This window comes from Diplotaxodon limnothrissa, linkage group LG9, assembly GCF_057381915.1.
Source record: "Diplotaxodon limnothrissa isolate DT_005_m linkage group LG9, D_limnothrissa_male_GT1.1, whole genome shotgun sequence".
NCBI lineage: Eukaryota > Metazoa > Chordata > Actinopteri > Cichliformes > Cichlidae > Diplotaxodon > Diplotaxodon limnothrissa.
Window position 1 is genome coordinate 20833608 of NC_140604.1, and position 22965 is coordinate 20856572.

Below are 22965 nucleotides of genomic sequence, written 5' to 3' on the forward strand. Positions count from 1 at the left end.
TAATTAATTAGCATCTAAGCTGGCTGAGCGATGGTCTATGACAGGCATGCAGGCAAGGTTTCATCATGATGTCAACTGTTTGTTCAGCCTCCGCCCTCGTCAGGACATGAGACATTGTTTGCTCTGTCCTACACAGACAGGTGGGTGTTCCTGGGCTAAAACCGGCACTCACTCTGGGGTAGTGCAGGCAGGGCTTCACTTCTTTCAGACTGGCTGGGCTGCGTTTGGTGAAGTAAACATGTGGTCTGGATCATAATTACTGTGGTGGGACTGTGAGAGGGATATTTGTGATACGTGTCAATTTGAGAGTGTGTGCGTGTGTGTATGTCTGGTCTACTGGTTGTGCGAAAATGAAAAATATTATTTTAAGACACAATCAAGGGTGTTGTCTGAGCACGATGATGATCATTTAAGGGGATGAGACGCTGACTTACCAAAACTTCCAGTTCATTGCTGCCCAGGTCCAGCTGTTCCAGTTTCACCAGGAAAGAGAGCGACCTGTATCAAAGCACAACCGGTTACGTCACACAAATATGTGCACTCAAAGAACAAAGAGCTCCGGCTCCAACTGGTAACAGCATACCATTCATTCACATGTAGTGATGTACGTTCATAAACCTGCTGTTACAAGTAACTCGTGGTATGTGCCTTTCCCGAAACGTCTACAGTAATTGACAGGTAAAAGTAGCAGTGACAAAACACCCCAATGAAAAATGCGGAGAGTGAAATATGTATGTGTGGTATGAGCAGAGATGAAAAACTTACGTGGGCAGAGACTTCAACAGGTTCTCCCTGAGCTCCAACGTCACCAGGTTGGCCAAACTACAAAAGCAGGAATGACAGAGAACACGAGGCACATAAATGAAGAGAAACAAAAAATATGAGGGGCAGGAGTTGGCAGGTGAAGAGAATAAAGGATGGGGGAGGAAAAGAAGGGAGAGGAGAGGCAGGCTGGTTAGTCAGATGGCGGGTCTGTTCGTCTGGGCTGCCAGGCGTGGTGAGGGACTCTTCCATCTGTCTGAGAACAGCAGTGGCCCGCAGCCTCCTCAGAGCACATCGGTACTCCTCGAGAACCTGCACGCTCGCTTTATTCATGCACATCTGTAAATCTCAGTGGCCACAGGTTACAGTTTTTGCAACCTTTAAGCACTTAGGTTCTCAATCTTACGCCTGTGAATTGTCACTAAAGTGTGCACAGCGACTGCTGCACCCTCTGCTTTTGGCACAAAATAAGGAAATCTGATGCCAAAGACAGATATCAGTAGAGATGTGTGAGGCGCCTCAAATCTTAAAAAAAAAAAAACTGTGCAAGTCCAAATATAAAAGATATGAAGACTCATTACTTTGCTGAAACATCAGGATTTCTTTCCTCCTTCTTTTGTTTAGAAATGGATCATTAAGCTGGCTTTACGGTAGAATATAGGCAATATTTTAATGATAAAAATGTCCGAGTCTACTTTTCCTACAACTTTTTACAGTGTTTTGTTCTTCATCTCGTTACCCAATTGTCCCAATTCTAATTACTACCACTGTAATGTTTTGCAGTGAACCATGGCTAGCATTGCTTTAACAAGATTTATAACTGCAGAAGCCTTGAGGTGGATGGTTTATGCTCAAAGAGTATTCATGTATAATAAATTAACCTCTCTGTCATTTTAGTCAGTAAAACTGTTTGGTCGCCTTAGGGCCTAAATGGATCATAGTAAGAATGCGCTGTATTTAACGTCAAATTAAAGCGTGTCAGTACAGTGTACATGTCTGGCCCCTCGTGGGATTGTCATTTTCCAACATGGAAACACTTTCTCTGCCTGTGCGAAGCCAGTTCGGCCTGACTTCTGAGAACTGGTCCCACATTGCAGCAGGTCTGAGAACTAAATGTGATACAGCAAAATTTGGGGTAATATTGTAAGAAAGTAATTGTGAACAGATCCTTCAGGCTTCAGTCATTTCTTGGGGAACCCTTCCTGTTGCCACTGACATGGCCCCGGTTCATCCTGAACACAAGAATATTTGGCTTTGGTTTCAATTTAGTTTAGTCTCTCCAGGCTTGTAATAATACTATAACTATTGTGATCTTTTAAGTTCGGTTTCATTTTTTTTTTGCATAAAATTAATTTTTCTTCATCTAATAACCAGCAATGGCAGAAAAATGCGCACTTACATGAAGTACAGTAACACAGCACTCACTGTCAACTATTGGCGCAACCAATCATGCATACATTCACAGCCACCCCTCATTCCCAAAAGCCAATTTTAAGCCAGGAAATACCCTGATCTGTGGTTCCAACTTTCCATTCATGAGTTTTTTTGTGCTTTGCCAACTACCAGCTTGTTGGCACCGGTTGTTCTTCAGTAAAAAAGGAATGAACCTGGCTCTAGATTAGGCACCGGCATCGGCACAGTGCTGGAAAGAGGACAAAGGGGCCTTTCACGACGTCCCAGACCAGGAGCAAGGTTTTTCATTTACAATGAGATAAAAGATAGCCAATGCTCCCACTTGCGTCAGTGTTGCTTTTATTTTTTTCTTAATCTAACCAAGAGGAAAAACTGAAAAAATAAACAAAAACAATCCTTTTAACTTATCAGATTGTCTTCTATGAGCCATAATGAGCGTGTACATACTTTCCAATGTCGTTGGGCAACATCTGTAATGACACATCATTGAGGGCCAGGTGAGCGAGCGCTCGGAGTTGAGTGAAACCATCCGGCAATCTGAGGCAGAGAGAAAGAGGAAAATGGTGTCTGTTAGATTTTAATGGCAACAGCCAACTCACACACTGACTACTAGCCCTCCACATCTGTTAAAGAAATCAGGATCAAAGTTTCTGCCAGCTGTTCAATCACTTTTCCATAGTAGGAGCGGAGAGATATTGATGACAGGGGGTAAGAAGATGATGAAGGTGAACGGGGCTATAATGGGAATTAACTGGTATCCTGGTTAAGCCAAGCGGTAGTAAGCACGCAAAACAATGATCAGCTCCAGACATGTGTTCATTTACTGTTCCTAATCCTTACTTAGCAGTGAAATGAGGGTCACACTCCACAAACTCGATATACTGTTTACATGCACACACACGAACAACTACAATATTTAAAAGTTCAGTTCACTGCACACTTAGCAAAGTAATTAGAGCAAAGAAAATGACACTCGCGCTTCATTTCGTCTGTCAAAACAGTGTTGCCCCCACAACTCTGCTCTCGTTACTGTATCTGGGAATACCCCGTTCTTATATTTTCCCCACAATGATCATAAAAAATGATGGGCTGTTGAAATGCACTTACCTGGAGAGGGGGTTTCCACTGAAGTCTGCAATCTCCAAGGCCCTGCAAAACTTAATGCTCTCTGGGATCTCAGAAATATCTGCAGGAGAAAAAGAGAAGAAGGAGGAGGAGTCAGCGTTGTGGATGCACAGATGTGGATCGTGAAACGAGCTGATGCTATAGAGCGAATGATTTTAAAAAGTTCCTCATAACCACAACCAGATGCCAAAGAGCAGAGAAGTCAGAGAAAAGAAAATGAGAGAAAAATGAGACGGTTTTTTTTTTTTTTTGCAGAGGTCAAAGTGTAGCAGTACATCTTGATTTTCTCAGGGATGCACTGATTGTGAAGATCTAGGCCAATAGTGGTGATTAAAGACACATGTACATATGTGTTTCAGCTAATTCACGTGATTTTTGTTCTTATTAATGACCATTTAGAGTCAGGAACCAAATAATTATTCATTATGAAATAATATCTATCCTTTTTCAAAATCTTGCAGCTCTTCATCGCATGAGCTTTGAAAATTTAGTACAAAATTAATTTAACCAGCTCATTCAACAGGGCTGATATCAGTGCCAGTTCTAATAGTGTGGTATAATTTTAATATTTACATTAGCATTTTGTTTTCATGTTCCTTTTTTCAATTCAATTTAGTTTCATTAGGTTTCAAAACTACATTTGCTTGTTTCAGTTTTTAGTCATGTTTTATTGCTTAATATTTAGCCTTTATTCTTTTATTAAAGTTTTTATGATTTTGATATAATAAGCACTTGTCAAAGGAAACACCTTTTCAAAGCAAGTGACTTATGTTTACACAGAGATCTCAGTCTCAAGAAAATCACAAACACTTCTTATGGTGGCAAAAATAACCAAATGAACATAAATTAAAACTAAGGTGAGCACACAATACCATATCAGTTATGGTTCAGTCACACTAAAAGACCTCTTTGTGGCTAGGGTAAAAATCTGTGGTTGTCCAAAGACTGCATTTAACGTTTGAGATTGTGTCTAAGGAGTTGCGGTGACCAACTGGTTGCCCACAGGTTGAGTGTGCGACACCCACGAGCAGATTCCTGGCGAACACTTTTGATACACAGGTGTTTGCGATCGTCTTCAGACTAACTGCAATCACTCATAGATTGCTGAGGGTTTGCAAATGATTTTTGTCTAATTCATAAACGCAGACAGGTCAGCAGCGTGGTGTAATCAATCCGAGCCAGTCTCCGCCAATCAGTGCAACTTGTCTGGGACATCTCTGTGTGATTGAGACTTTGGTCAGCTGATTGAAACTGGTGTATTCTTATTATATTCCTATATAAAAACAAGACTGCCGGGTGCCTTTTTTGAATTAGTTTCAAACCTATGACATTCTGGCAAGACTGTAAGACGTAACTATGAGTTTTTGTGTGTGCAGAGAGCAACAGATTTGCAGTTTTCACCAGTTTATTACACTTACTCGCCATATTGAACAATTTACATGTAACTGCCGAGTTGGTCCCATTTAATCGCAGACTGACTCTTTCTTTCATTTTATCTGTCCAAACACACCAGCTCTGAAGAAGGCAACTGACTGTGCATGGCCACATCAGTTACATTTGATACATACATCTGAATCTAACTGCATTACATTTCCTGAGTATAAAGACAGAGAGCATTGTGTAATACTATGAAAACCACACCCCCAACAAGGGAAAACAATCAACATGCAACTATGGGCTGAAACACTAACAAAACGCCTTAAGCTGACTGAAAACATTAAGTCAGAGGATTATTTTAGTAGCCTATGTTTAGTACAATACAGTCAGTGGAAAGCCACAAACTTTTTCCCCTGGGGTGTGGGTGGGTAGGTGGGACTTGATTGCAGCCCGTCTCTCTAGTAAAATTCATGGCTAAAGATAAAGAAGGAATTAAAGACAGACAAAATTATATAAAATAAAGTTGCAGCCAGATGGTGTGCACGCTTCTATTGCTGTATATAGACCTAAGGTATTATAGATCTAAGGGATTAGGCAAAAAGTGAAAAAAATGAGTAAATAATAGTAGTTTTATGATTAAAACAATGCTTCTTCGTGTAAATACTATGTTCAACAGATGCCAAAAAGCATGACATGTTTCATACCAACACAGAGCATGTCCACCTTCGGAGTCGACGTGTGCAGCAAACTGGCTGTTCAGTTATGAGTCATCAAACAGACTCTTCACAGTTTAAATGTGAATGAAAGCGAGCCGTTCACCTGCTCCCATCCACCTGCTCCCATCCACCCGAGGTCTTACACAGCTGACCACCTCTGTCGATACCTGCAGCAAGACTCCATCAATAGTTGTTTTAAGTAGAGCTGGGCGATATGAGATTTTTTCATATCACGATATGTTTTTTTCATTTCAGGCGATAACGATATCTATCACGATATAAGCCAAATAACTATATTTGTAAGATTTAAATGTGCCGTTGCTCACAAGTAAAATGTGAAATAATCAGCAGCTTGTTTTTATTTAAATATTTATTTCCCATAATAAGTTCAACAGGGTAGATGTACTTAAGGAACATGAGACTTTTCCAGATAAATAAAGGCAAATATTGCAAACTACACAAAAGGCAGCCACTAAAGCGTTTAAGTTTCAAAATAGAACAAATGAAACAGACTAAATTGTCAATTCCACTTAGAAACAAAATATTAATTCTAAAAATAAATCTTAGTTTGTTTTACAGAAGAACAGACAAAACTGACTAACTTTTGTCAATATCAAATAAACTGAGAACTAAAAGGAAATTCTCAATCTCTCCTTGTTGTATAGCTTAGCTTTTCAAACAGTTTTAACAGTTACTTTAGTCTGACAAAAGCCGAATGACGAATTAGCGCTTCCAGTCAGAGACTGAGGCTACGTCCACACGTACACGGGTATTTTTGAAAACGGAGATTTTCCGTTTTCGTTTTAAAAAATAATCTCGTCCACACATAAAGGCAGAAATGAAGGAAAACGCTGCTATGAACATGCCAAAGCAGCAGGTGGCGCTAGATTCCTAACCGTGCCGAAATGTTGGCCAATCAGAAGTCTAGAAGCCTCGGTGGGAAAAAGTAAACAAAGCTGGGGCATAGAAGCAGAACCGAGTCGTATGTGTGGAGGGACAGTAACTGTGTGTATATGTAAGCATTTAAACACTGCAGAGAGTAGAATTAACAGTAACAGTATTGTAGAAATTCATTTCACCGAAACAATAACGTGGCGCACAGTGTGACGCATGCACCAGTTTATTGTATTTCCAGACTTGCTTTCGGCACAATTTGCAGTGCACGCTACTCTGTTTTTGTCAGACTTGAAATAGCCGAAATACCTTCAAACTACGGAACTTCTTTGGCTCTTCCGTTTGACAATCTCTCCGGCACTGGAACCATCATCTGTTTTCTCTTCGGTCACGCTCGGTTGATTTTTCTAGTCGGCACACTCATTTCCTCCATTACGCGCTGGCTCCATTACCCGCTGGCTGCTTCCCAAACAAACACACGTGCGGCTTGGCACTTGTGCTGTACGTAACAAGTCACGCTACGTGACGCTGCGGCTGTGATTGGTTCGGCTCTGCGCTACTTAATTTGGATTGGCTGACCTTTTTTTTTTTTTTTTTTTTTTTTTTAGGACAAGAGCGGCGAGGTCTTTCTCTATCGAGTAAAAGTTATATCGCGATACATATCGTTATCGTTCTATCGCCCAGCTCTAGTTTTAAGGTTTCAGTTACTAAACCTTTTGCAGATTTGTTGTCGTAAGCTAAAATATAAGTCTACTAATAACTATGCTGTGATATTATAAACTAAGTTAGAAGTATATAATCATATTAATTTTGGGGCCAATGATTAAAACTTTACATGGGACGAGCAGAAAGTCTCATCTCCTGGACACTGTAGTTGCCTGGCACCCTGAGAGTACGTCACAGCCCTGCTGAAATTAGTCCTATCCAGAAGGCAGGTCAACGACGCCACCTTACCTTGATATTAAGAGGTAGCAAAATAGTTTGTACAGTGCCAAACAGCTTAAATGTTTACTTTACTCTTGGTTGCTTAGTCTAGTGCACATATAAAAAGGCAGGGGAGGAAATATGACCTAGTGGCATCATTGCAAAGTGTATTTTCACTACTGGATGCTGCAGGTGCACACTCAGAAATCCCTACAGAGCCAAGCAGCCAATCACATTTATCTGGCTCAGCACTGTCCTGCAGCAGGAGTGGGGAAGCAGACAGGCAGACAGATGGGAAAGGCCCTCACAGGCCACTGCACACTGCCTCCCCCAGCACTTGATGCAGTGTGTAGCAGGGCAGATGTCTCCTATCTAACACAGAGACCTTTCTGCCACTACCACGGCGTTTGTGTATGTGAAGTATTCAAGGACGTGGAAAGGGCAAGATATTTGTGCGCATTACAGCAGAAAATAATATCGCTGGGCAAACTCAGACGTGGGTTTCACCTTACCTTTCTGACCGAGGGCAGAATCAGCAGTTTGATTTGGATGGTTTTGTCATTTAGGCGTACATTTATAGATGGCTATCTGAATCTGGCACAGAGGGCTAGCTAATATTTAACTGATCTGACCATGCTCTCCTTACACTGGGGTGCAAAAATTTGTTTCCACTGCATGCTGCAGGTATTGCAGTGACAACGAAAGACTGCTGTCAACCTGAAGCAAACTTAAAGATGTAAAATGCAAATATAAAGATCATAGAAAACTACTCCAGCAATTAATCTGCATACAGGCAGGTTTCATTTCTAAAATCTTCATCATGGTGTTAAATAAAGTGATGGTTTATGGGAGAAGCTGAAGCTTCATGTCTAACCTTGTGGAACAGGTGATTTGATAAAGTGCTACTACTGGCTTTTTACCCTCACTGGTTTTATTATGATTATTATGATTAGAGTAACAAGGGCTGCTGTTGTGAAGTCTAGAAAAGTGTTTTCTTTGACTTCACCTGGGTTCGCCGTCTCAGGCACAGAGGCAGCTCCTCACAGCTCACTGTGTGTGTCAGAGAAACGAGGCTTCGGCACGAGGCTGGACCGCTGATATGAAAAATAGATGTTTCTGGGCTTTAACCTTGTATTCTTTTTATTTCTACACATACTTGTGGTACGTTTTACCGTAGTCATGCATCGATTTTTAGTCACCGTTGCGAATGAAGCACTTGTGCTGTCTGGCCATGAACAGCGTTGGCTTCATGTTGTCTTTCAACCCCAATAAGACTAACCGCTTTATTTCACTAATCTCATACACCCTGACCCCAATTTTATAACATAAAGCTTAACTTAACTGAAGCCAATGTGACCCCTGCATCAGTACTTTCTGCATGTATAAAGAGCACACATCGTGTCATACTCTGGAAGCTACATTCAGTGACGGGTAAAAACTGTCAGTCCCATTGATATGAAGATGAGTTTAGTTGTTTAAAACCATCAGATTTGGACCTTTTAAGTCAAAGTCACTTCATTTAATGTGAAAATAAGTGGGTGGCAGCATAAAAAGATAAATGTTTGTTAGAGAGGGGTTTCACGGGTGAACACAACTGTCACTGGTGGAAACTTCATTACAAAGTTGGCCAATGAACTTGCCCAATATGCAGTTCTTACTGGTCCTGGGCGATCAAGACACTGGTTATGTCCTCCTGAGTCCTTTTACTTCATAATGTTTTCTATACTTTGCTAAACAGTGGTGACTTTATTGTTTTATGCTGTAAACTAAAGTCACTATCCCCATATGAGGACATACTTTTAAAAAAAATGTGTCAAAGGGTGGTTTTATGAGAGTTATGACAGATGGTTCGCAGTGAGCTTGTACCGTTCCTGGAGATGTCCAGTTCCACCAGTTGCATGAAGTTAGCCACCTCAGGCGGGAGTCTCTGGATCTCATTGTCGCTCAGGCCGAGTTTCCGGAGGTTCAGTAGTCTGAAGAAAGGCTGTAAACACACATTAAACAACATTAGTCAGAATAACTCTTTCAATCAGGCTCAATGCACAAGCAGCAGGATGATAGCATTTGAGAATTAATGATCAAAAAAATCTCATGATTTCAGTCCCTGGATTAACTGATGTACTAGTTGTTTCAGCTTTATTAATGTTCCTTTTTAGACCAGGAGTAGTAAGAGCAATGCGATCTCACATAAAATTAAGAGCTGATGATGGTCCACATGCAGCCTCAGGCATATCCACAATTTAGTTATGATTACAGGGCGCAATTAATGATTCCTTTCCTTATTGATTAATTCTACTGATTATATCAACAGCAAACTTGAAACAAGGTCAAAGGTCTGGCAGCAATCCCAAAAATAATACTGCCTCTCTTCAAGGAAGTGTTAACCTTCCCTGAAGGACGGTAATAAAAATATTTTCCAACCAGTTTTTGTTATTATTATCAAATTACAGGAAAATGCAGAAACTTCTGTAAAATAAGGTAACACAGACTCTTTAATTTAACTATACCCCCACAACGGCACATTATGAGAAAGGAAAAACCGTGTGTGGTGATACAAAACAAAAGATAAGCAGATTAGTGTTTTTGTGGCACAAAAATTGACACACAAGATAAGTAAATGACTCCAACAAACACCTAATAGATAAATTAGTTCATTGTTTTGGTCAAAAGTCCTACAAACGATTTCAGTTGTGTTTCTCAAGTGTTGTTGACATTCCTCTCTGCCCAACCATAAATTCAACACGAAACATCCTTTATGTGCAAAAGAGGGCAGCATCTAAACAACTGGTTTAAAAAAGGGGGGGGGGATTAAAATCCATCCTTATATTCTCCCAAAAAAAAAAAAAAAAAAATTCCTCCACACCATGGCAACGGCAGCCAAACAAAGTGGCTTTCGTTCGCAGAGCTGGGAAGAGTGCTGCGGCTGTGGCCGTGCCAAGTGCTTTCACAAGAGCCCGGTTGTTGGAGAGGCGAGCGTTCAGAAACATTCCTCCGCCAGCCGCACTGTGTGCGTGTCATCTGCTGCTCAGATGGACAGACAAGACAAGCTGGCGAGGAGCAGCAAGAGTAACAGGACAGAACTATGCAGTTATTAACCCCTCAATCAGACCCGGATTGTACTGCCCACAGAGGATCCACTGTCCACCCTGTCAACAGTCCCATCAACTGTTCGGACAGGGAGGAACAGCCTTCAGGAACTTGCAGACTAAAGCATTCTGGAAAAGGAATTTGTATAAAGTTATTCTTCCGGTTGTTTTTCTGAACATAGAGTGCCCTCACGTCCGCAAGCTTGGAGCCTCGACCTTAATTCAAATTAAACCTCAAGCCATCAGCAGCATCTTCTGCTGAAAACAACTTTTGTGTTTCAATCACCAATGATTCGTTTACTAAACTGAAAAATCCAAACAATTTCTAAGCTCTTCCTCCTCCACTGTGGATTAAAGATTTTAAAAAACCTGCTTACGCTACAGCTTCCGAACCGTTGCATAAATATGAAATAAATCAGATAGCGCCAAATCTTCTTTCATGTGTATTATGAGGATTTTGTCTGACATAAGGGTAAAAACAAACATCCCGAGAGAAAGCTCTGTGTTTAAGCTTGTGTTCAGCTCCACTGGTTTCCTCAATGACAGACATTTCCTGATAACTAGCGATGCGTTTCGTTTGGCAGGGGTTAAAAGGCATTTATACCCCAAAAATTTGGCTCGTCTTTTGCTGGCAGCGCAATGACGGGCTCGCCGGTACTTTCCAAAATTCTGATTGGAAGTTCCCCACCTGATGGCGAGTGAAATGGGAGGAGAACATAAACAGAGAAAATAAACAGAGAGTGGGCGTTGGCTCATTGAGGAGCAGGTGAGAGGGATCAAATGGCAGAAACGAGAAACAGGAGCTGAGAGGTGATCATGTGAACAGGTAACCATGTGCAGGAGCCAGGTGGGAACCAGCCTCTGGGAGGGGAGGAGGAAACCTTACTGGGCAGAACAGGAAAAACTTAAAGATGAAAAACCCCTCAGGGTGGTGTTAGAACCCCCACACTTGAACCAGAGTTTTTAAGCTCCTGGAGGGAGACGACACTACGACTACTGGTTACAGGGAGCTTTTTTCTGCACACTTGTTACCCAGAATTTGATCAATAAGGAGAGCGTACGTGCCAACACTCCAACGCCCTCCTGTTTTGCCATTACTCCCAGCAAACTCCTGGAATTTGCATTGGTCTCAGTGTTTATTTTGAATAATTGGAACACACGCATCAACAGGTCTCGTGCATTTACCTCACATTACCTAAGTTACCAGATGAATCCAGTCTACATACACAGTCCATACCCTCCGTGCAATATTACCCCATCTGTCACTGCAACCACATCAGGGTGAATAACTAAATAAAATGTTGTAAACAAAAACAAGAACAAGAACAACAATAAAATCTGCTCTTGAATGCATCTAATTTCAGAACGGCTAATAAATGTCAGCTCCTTCAATGAGACCCGGGTCTGATGTCTTTGACGCTTCCACCATGACTGATCTATTTTCAAATCAAACACTGGAAAACAAGCAGTGTCATACTGGTCAATGGGTCATCAGGAATTACAAGTTGTGTACCCACACTGTTGTCTCTTCAGCGCAGCGTGGCAGTCTGTTCAGTCACTTCAGTGGGATTTGCAGGACTGCAAATATGTACGTGACGGTAACTATTTCTGGAGCGAGATGACACACTGGTGACAACGAGACCAGTGTGATGCTTTTCTTTTACGACTTTGCAACCAGAGTGTTTTAATGAGGCTCCGACAAGAGCTGTTTGTACAAGGAAGAGAGCGAAGCTGTGAACAGGAGGATGTTTTACTGCATAGCAGCAGGGAGTGAAGGGGGCAGACCACAGGCGTCAGCAGAGGGCAGTGTGGCAGTGCGGGGTGTCAGAACACTTATAGTAATATGCAGCATATCAGTCAATACAGCCCACTTTCAAGTTTCACTTGTGCCTACAGAAAAACATTCAAACTAGAAACAGCAGCCAAGCCCTAGAAACGCAGACGGTTAAATATTTGTTTGATCAGGACGTCTCGTTCAGCAGACGGGCCAGTTTTTATTGGAGGCACGATGTCACAAACACAAAATAGAAGGTAACTGAAACAGGAACAGAAGGTAAGCTACACATGCTGGACTTCATCAGTTATGAAACAAACACATGGATGTGTTTAGGTTTAATTGACTTTGGATCAGCCTTAAAAAAATAAAAAATAAAACCTCTTGCCTCCCCCTTCACCTAAAACCTGAAGGCGAGGTTCCTCTCTGTCATGGTTTGTTTTGTTTTTCCCTTTTGTGGGTTTTATGCTTTGCATTTATATTTTTGCACCAACTTTGCACGTTTGGTCAGTGACCCAACTGCATGCAAGTTAGTTATGAGAATTGACACAGCTGCACAGATGCAGTTGGATTCTGGTAAGATTTCACTAGTGGGAGGACTGGGTCTGTTTAACTTGGGTGAAATGTTTTGTGTGCAGTGTGTACTTATTCAGGAAATTCCTCATTGTATAGAGTAAAATCAAGCCCGATCACCCTGCCTGCTATAGAGAGCAATGCATCTAACAAAAACAAACACTAAGCTAAAGGCATGCTACCTTTAAGTGCATGGAAACTCCCTAGATGCTTCGTCCTGTTTAGGCTGCATTGCACTCAGACGAGGGCTATGTGCCTCAGGATGTGTTTGCACGCATGCTTGTTCATCACAGTCATCATTTAGGCATACCAAAGGAGATCCTGCTTTGTAGGTCTTTAACTCAGAGCACATGAGTATGCAGAGTATTATAGTCTTCAACACCGGTGTTGTTCGCACGGACTCTACATGGGCGAGTCACCCAGGATTATTTGGCAACTAATTTTAGCATTTTTAAATTTCACTTCTTTTTAAAGTTTTTAAAAGTTCAGTCCCAGCAAGTCAGTGCCCTGGTGGTCTTCTCTATCATTCAGCTGCTTCAGTGTCTTGTCCCAAACTGCACTCCACCATACTGCACTGCAAATGGCAACGATAGTCATTGTCCTCATCTGGAGGGCCACTCCAGCTACTGTCCAGGATGGTGGAGCTAATTAGTTTGATCCTTTATTTGTTCAGTCACAAAGTACTTGGCAAATAACTTCTTTGCAGGGGAAAAATAATTACATAATTTATTTAAGAAGGAATAGCCCCATTGCCACAGTGCCCTAAATCCACTGAAACACCTCACACTCCCAAGTTAAAGTCCTCTGCTTAACCCACGCACCACTGCACAGACTCTGTCTACACAGCTATGATGCGATCTGAGGAAACACCTGCAATTGGTGAAGTCTCCCATTCCAAGCTATATTTTCTAAATCCTGAGAGTCCAGGAGTCCACTTCACTCTCAGATCACTCCAATTACAACATGCTTAAAGGTTATTATGAATTTCTTTTGTCTAATACTGTCAAAAATGTGTTGCATATTCCAGCTTCAGAACTCCGGCTACAGTAGTAAGACTGTCTGGGCATTAAGGCAGCAGCCATGTGCACTGAAGAAGTCTTAAATCTACATGTATTTCTACATACACTGGAAATACATGTCAACCTCACTTAACTCCAATTAAAATGTGGCTACTTATACCATGAGGAAATCTGGGTGGACTGTACGTGCTTTGTATTAGTGACGTTCGACCGTTAGACCAGGCCTGATGTTTACAGAGGATGCAGTGTTCCAATCAAGTGATTCCAGTTAGCTTTTAGTTTCCCTCCAATCCTGCCATCTGACTAGAGACGGAGCAAGCCAATCTACAAGCACGCACACAAAAACTTAATTCAACCTTCTTCTTCTTCTTTTTTTTTTTTAAACAAAGGGTATTTGCACTGGATCAGGGAGAAACTTCAATCTAAAAAAAATGTCGGTTTGTTGACTAAAAGCTACTTTTTAAAAACATATTTCAAGAAATTAATTGTAATTCAGACTGAAGAAAAGTTAAGTAACAATCCAAGTCTTCAAAGCTGTGCTGAGGTCATTAAATTGGCTTCCAATTAGTTTTTGACTTAGTTCAAAACTTTATTATCAGTTTTTTAGGCTCTGCGTGGTTGAGGACGTCAATATGTTCTTAAGCTATGAAGCAACTCGACCCATCAGCAACTCGACCCATCAGATTATCTGAACCCGGCCACCTGGTTTTGAGCCCCTTTTTAATCTTCTGAATCCTGTTAAACTTATAACATTATGACTATTTAATTCAAAAATAAAAGCATACTTGTTTAGTCTTTCTGTAGCCAAGTTGCTGGTCTTAAGTAATCATTTTAATGTTTGCTTTTAATAACTCTCTTACTGAGTCTCTGTTTCTTTAATGGATTTAACTTTTACTTTCATTATTTTTACTACACTATTGTTCCTTTTGTGTTGTTTTTTTTCCATCAGTATGAAGCATTTTGCAAAAGTACTATACAGTGTAATGCTAAAGCTTTGTGGTAGCTCATTGTGCTTGATATACGAATAAACTTTTTCTGGCTTAGTTCTAACTAAAACAAAAACTATGCAACTGAACCCACTGGTTCAGGTCTTAGCTTGCTTTAAAAAAGCACTTAATCAATGGATGCACATGTGAAATCAACCCAAGTGTGCCAGAAAGAGGGAAATTACATACGGTCATTAAAATTCTCTTTAATGCACAACTGAAATTCCTATCCAAACATTCCTGGGCCCCCTAATCTCATGCCAAATCTGCCCTGTCAGCCTAGTCCTTATGTCCCCACTCTTCCAAACAGCCATTCCCTCTCAACACACAAACATACACACACACAATCGGGTGAGGGGCTCAAAGAGAAGGGAGGGGAAAGCCCATGCTTTTGTGCTTTCCTGAACTCTTTCAGTGTCCGGGGAAATAAAAAGCTGAGAGGATCTGGTTGACTGAGTAACTTGGTCGGTCACCCGAGAGAGGCTCATTACTGGACGCTTGTCTCTACAGACAGCGGTGGCCATTGTTGTGGTATAAACTCAGTCAGTACATGAGTGGCTACAGACAGAAGGCCGCTCCCTAGCTCTCGTCCTCCTCGTATGTGTAGAGCTATATGAAGCTAAAAGCACCAACACCAGCAGGATTTCAATCTCGGTCATTTCAAGGCCAGTGCTAATGGAGCACATGGAGCAATGTTTGGGCTACTCTGCAGGAGAAGGGGGAGGCGAGGCTTTGGCCAAAACTTCTACACATGAATGATGCCCTAACTGGTCTTTCTTCCCTCCGCCTTCCCACTGTTCCACCTCTCTGGGTTCCCTCCATTTTCCTTGGCAGAGGGACAAAGGCCAAACAGCCAGTCCCACACAGGGCTGTCAGTCACAGTCCAGCTCTAGCTGCTCTCCCCTCTTCCTCCGACCCAGCCTGGGGATTCCTTCATTGTCCGAGAGGGCACCACAGAGAAGAAGAGGAGGGGGTGAAGACTTTAAAGGAGAAAGTGCTGAAAGATAACAAAAGAAAGGAATGACTAAGAAGGATAGAGAAGGCGTGTGGGGAGAACAGCACAAGGAGAAAAGGAAGATTGTGTGCAAAGTGGAGAGGAGAGAGCCGAGAGAAAGGGGGTGACGGTGGATTATTAATGAAGAATGGAGGGTAAACAATAGAGCCCCACAGTGCTCCGGACAGCCTGCACAACTAAGTGGGACAAAGACTTCAGCTACTGACCAAAAACATAATTCCAACGAACTACAGACACGCATCCTTTATCTCACAAATGAGTAATGGTATTTATTATGCAGTTTAGACTAGTCCACTCCGGTCTAAACACAGTGTGGAGTTTAATGCTCCCAGTGGCCTCACCAGAAAACCCACACACGCATCAGCCAACAATACAACCATCCACCTACTCACAACTATAAACTATCATTCCACTTCCTCTGCTCTCACCCGCCATCTCCCACTTTGCGTGTCTGCGTGTGTGAGAGACTGAAGCAAAATACACAAACACACCAGCACTACGCTGCAAATTTCATCTATGAATGGTCATGTGCATTTCATTTAAGACGGTACATCTAATTCTATTAACTCTCACAGAATCTGCAGGAAGCACAGAGAAAAGCAGGCGCATGTATACATACGCCTTTGTTTGGCGTAATTTTAAAAACGGTCCACATATGCGCCTGAGTGTTTGTGCTCCACTTAAGTGGTACTTTGAGCCATGACTACCCTTATCCGGTTCCAGCAGCTCCCCCGGGAGGGCTGAAAAGGCCACACAGATAGAAGGGCGTGGTGACGGTGGTGTGGCTGACAGCATGACTGCCATCTACAGCGCTTACACCTGTCTAAGTGACTTTGATCAGTGTGGAGCGCAAACACAACTGAAAGCCAGGGCAAGACATACCTGAGCCTGTCGCCACTTACCAGCAGCTCTGCGTTAGTCATAAATAAACAGGTAAAAATTCCTCTCAATAAAAACTGCTTGGTCAATATAGTGACGGTATCTGGGATGTCCTGGATCAAATATACAAATAAGGCCAATAAATTTTTTCTTATTCGCATCAATGTTCATTCTTTTTTCTGTGCTGGGCCCATTAAAGCTATTTAAACATTGCTGTAATCTGTATTTCATAATCTCTTATTTGTCTTGCATCTTATTTATGTGCTGTTGATTACTAACATGGAACAAACCTAGATTTACCCCCCCCCCCGCCCCTGTTTAATACAAAGGCCTGTAAAGCTGTGTAAAGGTCTCCATAGTCACTGTGGACTACCAACCATGCTGGGTGCTTAAGCCGTTTTCACACATCAACCCCAGATAATGCCATAATAATGAGATTGGGACATGGTTGCTCTTTCAGCAGAAGAAAGTTTGCCTCAGATGTGTTCTCCTTAGTGGAAACGCTCCTTTTGATTTAGAGGAGGGCGCTGCCTGGACAGAACAAGAAATGGCACCCACACCCTCACCGTGAGTTCACATGACAATCACCTGTGTTATTATCACAAGGGAGCAATCGGACTCTGAACTAACATCAGGCAGCTTAAAGACGTCTGAATTGAGGACGTTTGCTCTCGCATGTGTAGTATCCAAAAGAAAACGATGTTTTCAGTCACAAATGCCAAATATTTATTATATAATAAGAGCGTGATATGCTTCAAATTAAAAGCAGGCAATTTTAAAACTTTAAAATTATTTAAAATGTCTTTTTAAAAAGCTGCTCCTAGGCGTATTCTGTTCCACTTCATTTAAAGCTCAGCGGACACCAGGGAAGGTTTTGGCGATCAGTTTTCTAGGCATTTAATAAGAGAGAAAACAAAAATGGAGCTGCTTAGCCTCAAGATAAAAAAAATACAAGAGAAAACGAGTCAAAACCGAGCACAATTTAATGGTCAATGTTAAATACTGGCCGTAGAAAAAGGAGTATGTATTTCTATTTGAATCCGTTTCCAATTTTGACATGTGCAGCCGTCTTTCCTGGTGTCACACATCACCACAGTCAAGCGGCTGTATGTCACAGTTCCCCATTAAAAGTACAAATTTCAACTGCCCTGATTTTGACCTGGTTTGTTTACTTCTCATAGCAGAGAGAGTGACACTGCAGCCTCAGGTGACATTTTAACAGATTATCCTGTTTATTAATCCTTTAACAGGTTAAAAGGATGTTAAAAGATTTATTAATTTAAACTAACTACTATTTCTGGTGCCTGCCAACAAGGTCAGAAATATTTACTTGTCGCCTTTACTTTCTGAATCCTTAAGCTTTCTTTATAAATTCTGCAAGACCCCCAAACTACTAACTCTATGTCCCAAACTAATATCCTGGCATTGATAGTAATTTCTCTCTTCTTCCATCTGTCCTGTAGACAAAAAGTTCTGCTCCTTTTGCTGCCATGCTTTCTTCAGTGAGGACGAGTCAGCACAGACTCAGTGAGAGATGGACGGATGGGCGCAGCTGCCGGGGTTAGGGCTCGGAGGTAGTGCATGTACACAGTTTATGCAAGTGCGTTTCGTTGCGTGTATACAAGTAAAGTTGTGTATTTATGCTTTCTGAGTCACTGCTTCCTTTGCCTGTACAAACAGGAGGGAGCAGCTCAGGAGGAAAGAGGAACCCTCAACTGAAACAATGATCATGTGGCCCAATGTAAGAGCTCAACCCCTCAGCGTAGTAACTGCGCAGCCTGATGAGGTTTCTGCAAAGCTACTGTGAGTGCAAAGGATTCTCCACAGTTTACATGGTAATAAATAACAGTGACGACAGGAGCTTTCCCCCCTTTGCCTCTGGGGAGAGCGGTTCAGTTTTGCAGAGTTTACACAGGACTTACGTCTGTGAGGATTGGCCTGGAGAGGACCAAATGTTCAGCACTTAAGTTTCCTATTAGCCAGCTGTTTCTGCCATCTCATAGCATCAACTGGTAATCTGAGAAATCTGTCCGTATGTGTAGCTCAACAGCACTCTAACTTGACATTTGTATTGCTGGGGACATGCACAAGTACAGTGTAGTTTGACGTCGCAGGGATAAACTCTTCTCATACTTTAGCTAAAAGTCATTCTCTTTTCAGACCTCTGCGTGTATGAAAAAGACACGCACTCAGAGTTTGTTTGGCTATCTTTGTAAGCATATTCAATCGCAATAATGCATTCCTAAGCCTCTTACGCCCAAATTTAACCATTTCAACTAAGTCACAAAGCATATCATAAACCTTATTCTAACTATAAGCTAAACTATAAAGCAAGGTCTTAAACTTAAATATTAACAATATTAAAAAGACAGCATATGGCTTTCAGTGGTCACTGCCAACTCACTTGCCCACAGTTTGAAGTCAAGTCTATTCTTTTGCAAACCTACAAAGAAAAGATGTTCTTGTAGCTCACATGAAATACTTCCAAGCGGTTACCACTTTGCTATTTTCTGGATCCGTGCTACATAAGCATGGCCTTGAATTGAACATACCAACCAACAGATCAGCAGATTTTTATTTAATCTCTTGTATTTTGTAATGTTTGGTTTCCTGTGACTAGTGGCTTAAAGTCATATTTGTACAGACGAGCATTTCTCAAGGAAGTTGCAACCCACAATGTGCCCATTCTACACAGCATTCACTATCATGCAAACACAGACGTTTTATTCAGTACATCCTCATAGCCTTTTATAGCAACTGTATGACTGCCTGCATGTGATGCAATTTACAGATTCAGAGTCATCTGTAAATTGCAGCTATAAAAAAAAAAGCATGAAGTCAAAGACTGCAATCTGGTTCACGGGACAACTTTACAAAAATTAAAAAGAGTGCATAGATTTTAATGAGCCTTTTCTCATGTAAATTTTGATTTGTGATACTATATTTGACTTTTCAAACTAGTAATTTCCTCAACTCCCAGGATAAATATAGCCTATATCTCATCTTTATCTTGTAACAGCTTCTGTCAACTGATGTAGACACAGAACTAAAGGAGGAACAGGTGGATGTGACATTGTGTGACTAAGAGGCTCCTCCACACGAATACACTTCACTCGGACTATATTCTTGTTTTAACTGTAGAGAAACTCATTTAAAAGTAGTTTTATACCATGTTTGTAAGGAATTACAAATAAAGTGAAGAGGTGGGGGGCACTCTAGTACCATTTCATCTTTTTTCCAAAGACACATGTATAATGATGGGAAACAATGTGGCATGCGGCTCTCTTGGTCATGATTGCTTGGTGTAGCAAAGCGATTTCCAGTCGGCAGTATTTTTAAAAATAGACAAGTAATCCCTCCAGTGTTGCTGTATTGGTGGGCTAATTACCGCTTTGGTTGCTAAAAGTGTCGCAGTGATAGAAAAGCTTCCACCAGCAGCTCTGGAACAACATGTGCACAACTTTATTAAAACAAACACAGAAATAGAAGGAACAAGAGTCCCGGTGCAGATTTGCAACCCAAACTCAAATTCAAAGCAGCAGCCAGCCTGAAAGCTTCAAGTGCTACAGCTTGCTTTCATTAGAGGCTTCATACAGCTCCTCTTCTACCCGACTGAACCAATCAATCATCCCACAAATGCAGAACAGTCAATAACCTTATCGACAACATCCCACTTCTACATTACAGAAAGCAGGAAGCAATACCACACCTTTAAAGTATAAAGTGCTATGTGCCAGAGGGAATGAGGAAACAGCTCCTCTAATGATGAGACAAAACTAAAGGGTGTGGCTCCGTCAGCACCACGACAGCCTAGAAATGTAAATGACGGCTGGTAGCGCCGGTTCCCGGAGAGGTCAGAGCAAATCACGACAGAGTCAAAGCAAAGCTAAGTGGGTTGCTACCATTTTGTATTTTCCAATTTGTTTAATTTGAATTCATGTAGTCATAGTCTTCCTAATTATTATAAGATGTCAGGTACGAATTTGTGAAGTTTAGAGATATATTTCAATCAAAACAACTTTTTCTGACATCCCTTCCTCTGTCTAGTCGCAGGCTGTTCTTCATGATGACTGATGAGAGAGGGCTGTGAGATGATGCAGTTCACTCGACGTCCAGGCTATAAAAGCTGGCAAAGATGAAGCACTCACACTCTCTGGCCCCCTCCACCTCGTTTTTAAATGAATTCTCTTTTGTTCAAGTAAACCTGTGTGGACTCCCTCTGATATTCTGAGCATTCTCCATCATCATCTCCAGTAACATCTCCATGTTAGATCCATCCAAGGTTTTGATCCTGGGATGGGCCTAACTGACCAGCACTCAAAGAAGCTGGATGATGATCTTGCTCTCCCAATATCTTACGAAGACATTTGGGGGAAAAACAAAACAAAACAAAAAAAACAACACCTTATTCATATGCTGCTTCTTCCTCGATTAATTTATAGTAGAGAATGAAAGTGTCAGATTTGGTCACATCTGAGAGAAAGTCATCTTAAATTTGCAATTAAACTCATCTGAATCTGTACTCTTATGTTCCCAATTTGCTATTGCACTCGTTTTAGATGCTGCGTTCACTCCCTTCATCACATTTTCAAATCACTCTTGAAAAGGTTCTTTTTTTTAACCTCAACAAGACTTTTCTCCAAAGAATATTGGGTGAATTATTGTCAGCATTTTGATTCTCACTTTAAGTAATGGTCTGAGATCCTCCGCTATGCTCTCACACTGTAGGAATGAATGAGCACACAAGCAGATCAGTAGAGCCACCACCTCCACTCCCCTTTCCCTGACTTCGTCACATGCTCTCTCATTTTCTCTGTGTTCCCACAAACATGACACGAAAAAACCAGAAGCCCTATTGTTTATAGCCCACAGAGGACGTTTGGGTCTTTCCTGGATGGGCAGGATCCGGTATGCGCTGCCTGTCTGCATGCCAGCTCTCAGCTTGTCTCACAGTGGAGCTGTGCTTCAGCGGCGAGCATCAAGACAGCCGGCATCTCCGGTCCTGCACGGTCGAGGTGTTGTGTATACAAGTAATGTTCTGGCTTGTTAGTATACTGTCAATACTTGTCACGAGCTAACCCTCATATCTTAAATGTATCTCAAAAGAAAACTTCCTGTAGCTGATTGATTCACAGTGGAAGATCGGTGGAAACAGAAAAAGAAACCTGTTCAGGACGAAAATGCCTGACTTATGTAGCGTAACAAGTTACTGGAAAACAGGACAATGAAAAATACTTCCTCAACACTCAGTAACTACAAGCAGCTCCTTAAGATTACTGCGACTGGGATAACAAAGAGTACTACTCCTTTAAAAACTTAGTGTCAGTGTGTAGGAACAGCTTCGGTACAATTGACTCATTGTGTGTGTCCAGGTTGTGGCCTCCCTGACAGTATCATGTGGCTCGGCGTCTATCGTTTTCCGGTAACAGTCTGGCTAGTCTCCCTCTCTCAACACATCTCTTTCAGGAATGTTCCCTGAGCATTTCAAACAGTGTTAATTTATTGTTCTGTATATCTAGTTGCCCGGCTTTACAAGTTGCTACTGCCATTGCTAGTTGGCATGCAAAAAAAAAAACCAAATAAAAAATTAGACTATTCGGCTTTTACTAACATGCAACCCCAGTTAGCTGCTGTCTCTGATGCCTGCAACGTACTAGGGCTACAGCCCTGACAGACGGCAGCACCTCTCTCTTTGTGACAGAAAGTTGTGAACAAGTAATTTTGTAAATTGTTTGCAAGTTTCTCGCATCAGAGCAGACATTAACCACTCGACCAGAGCAATGCATAACCACATTCTGCAGTGGCCTGTGTGTTAACCTGATTCTACCACCACTGCTAATTTTAGCCACATATTGCATGCAATATTGCATGTGCAGCGTTACAAAGTGCAAAGAGCCACACATTTCAGCTAGCTTTTAAATATACACACATGCAAAACACACAGTACTTGTACTGACAATGTTTAAGCTCATCCACTAGATTGGGATCAATTCTCACCGTTTTTGTTTTGGACTAATTAGCAATTCAGATTTTTAACCCTTGAAAATGTTCTCTTTATTTTAATTTAGTTGACGAAACAAGAGTTTTCCATCAAAACAGCCACTACTAGCAAACAATGTGTAAATAAGGCACTAAAAATTATATGTAAACATCCATTTTCAACTGTTCGTCCAGTTGGGATGTTTGATCCTATTCCAGCTGTCATGGAGCAAAAGGTGGGGTACAACCTAGTGAGGTCACCAGTGTATCACAGCACTAACACAGAAAGATGGACAATCCCTCGTGCCCACATTCACACACATTTAAGTATAACCACTTAACCTAACGTGCATCTCTTTAGACTGTGGAAAGAAATTGGAGTCCTCACCCATGCACAGAGATGCCCTATATGTACACACTAAAAAGAGATCACCTTCATTTCA

At 41.5% G+C, this 22965-nt stretch overlaps 1 protein-coding gene across 5 annotated transcripts in view; it reads right to left on the reverse strand.

Annotated features, from left to right (window-relative positions):
- Positions 1-22965, reverse strand: part of scrib (scribble planar cell polarity protein) — an 81834-nt gene that overhangs the window by 39300 nt on the left and 19569 nt on the right. For all 5 annotated transcript variants that reach the window (XM_085362837.1, XM_085362836.1, XM_085362834.1 and 2 more), the window contains exons 2-6: positions 9078-9195; positions 3283-3361; positions 2623-2712; positions 766-822; positions 435-498 (exon numbers count right to left, since the gene is read on the reverse strand). In XM_085362837.1, coding sequence (XP_085218963.1) covers positions 435-498; positions 766-822; positions 2623-2712; positions 3283-3361; positions 9078-9195 — 408 coding nt within the window. The remainder of the gene's footprint in view (positions 1-434; positions 499-765; positions 823-2622; positions 2713-3282; positions 3362-9077; positions 9196-22965) is intronic.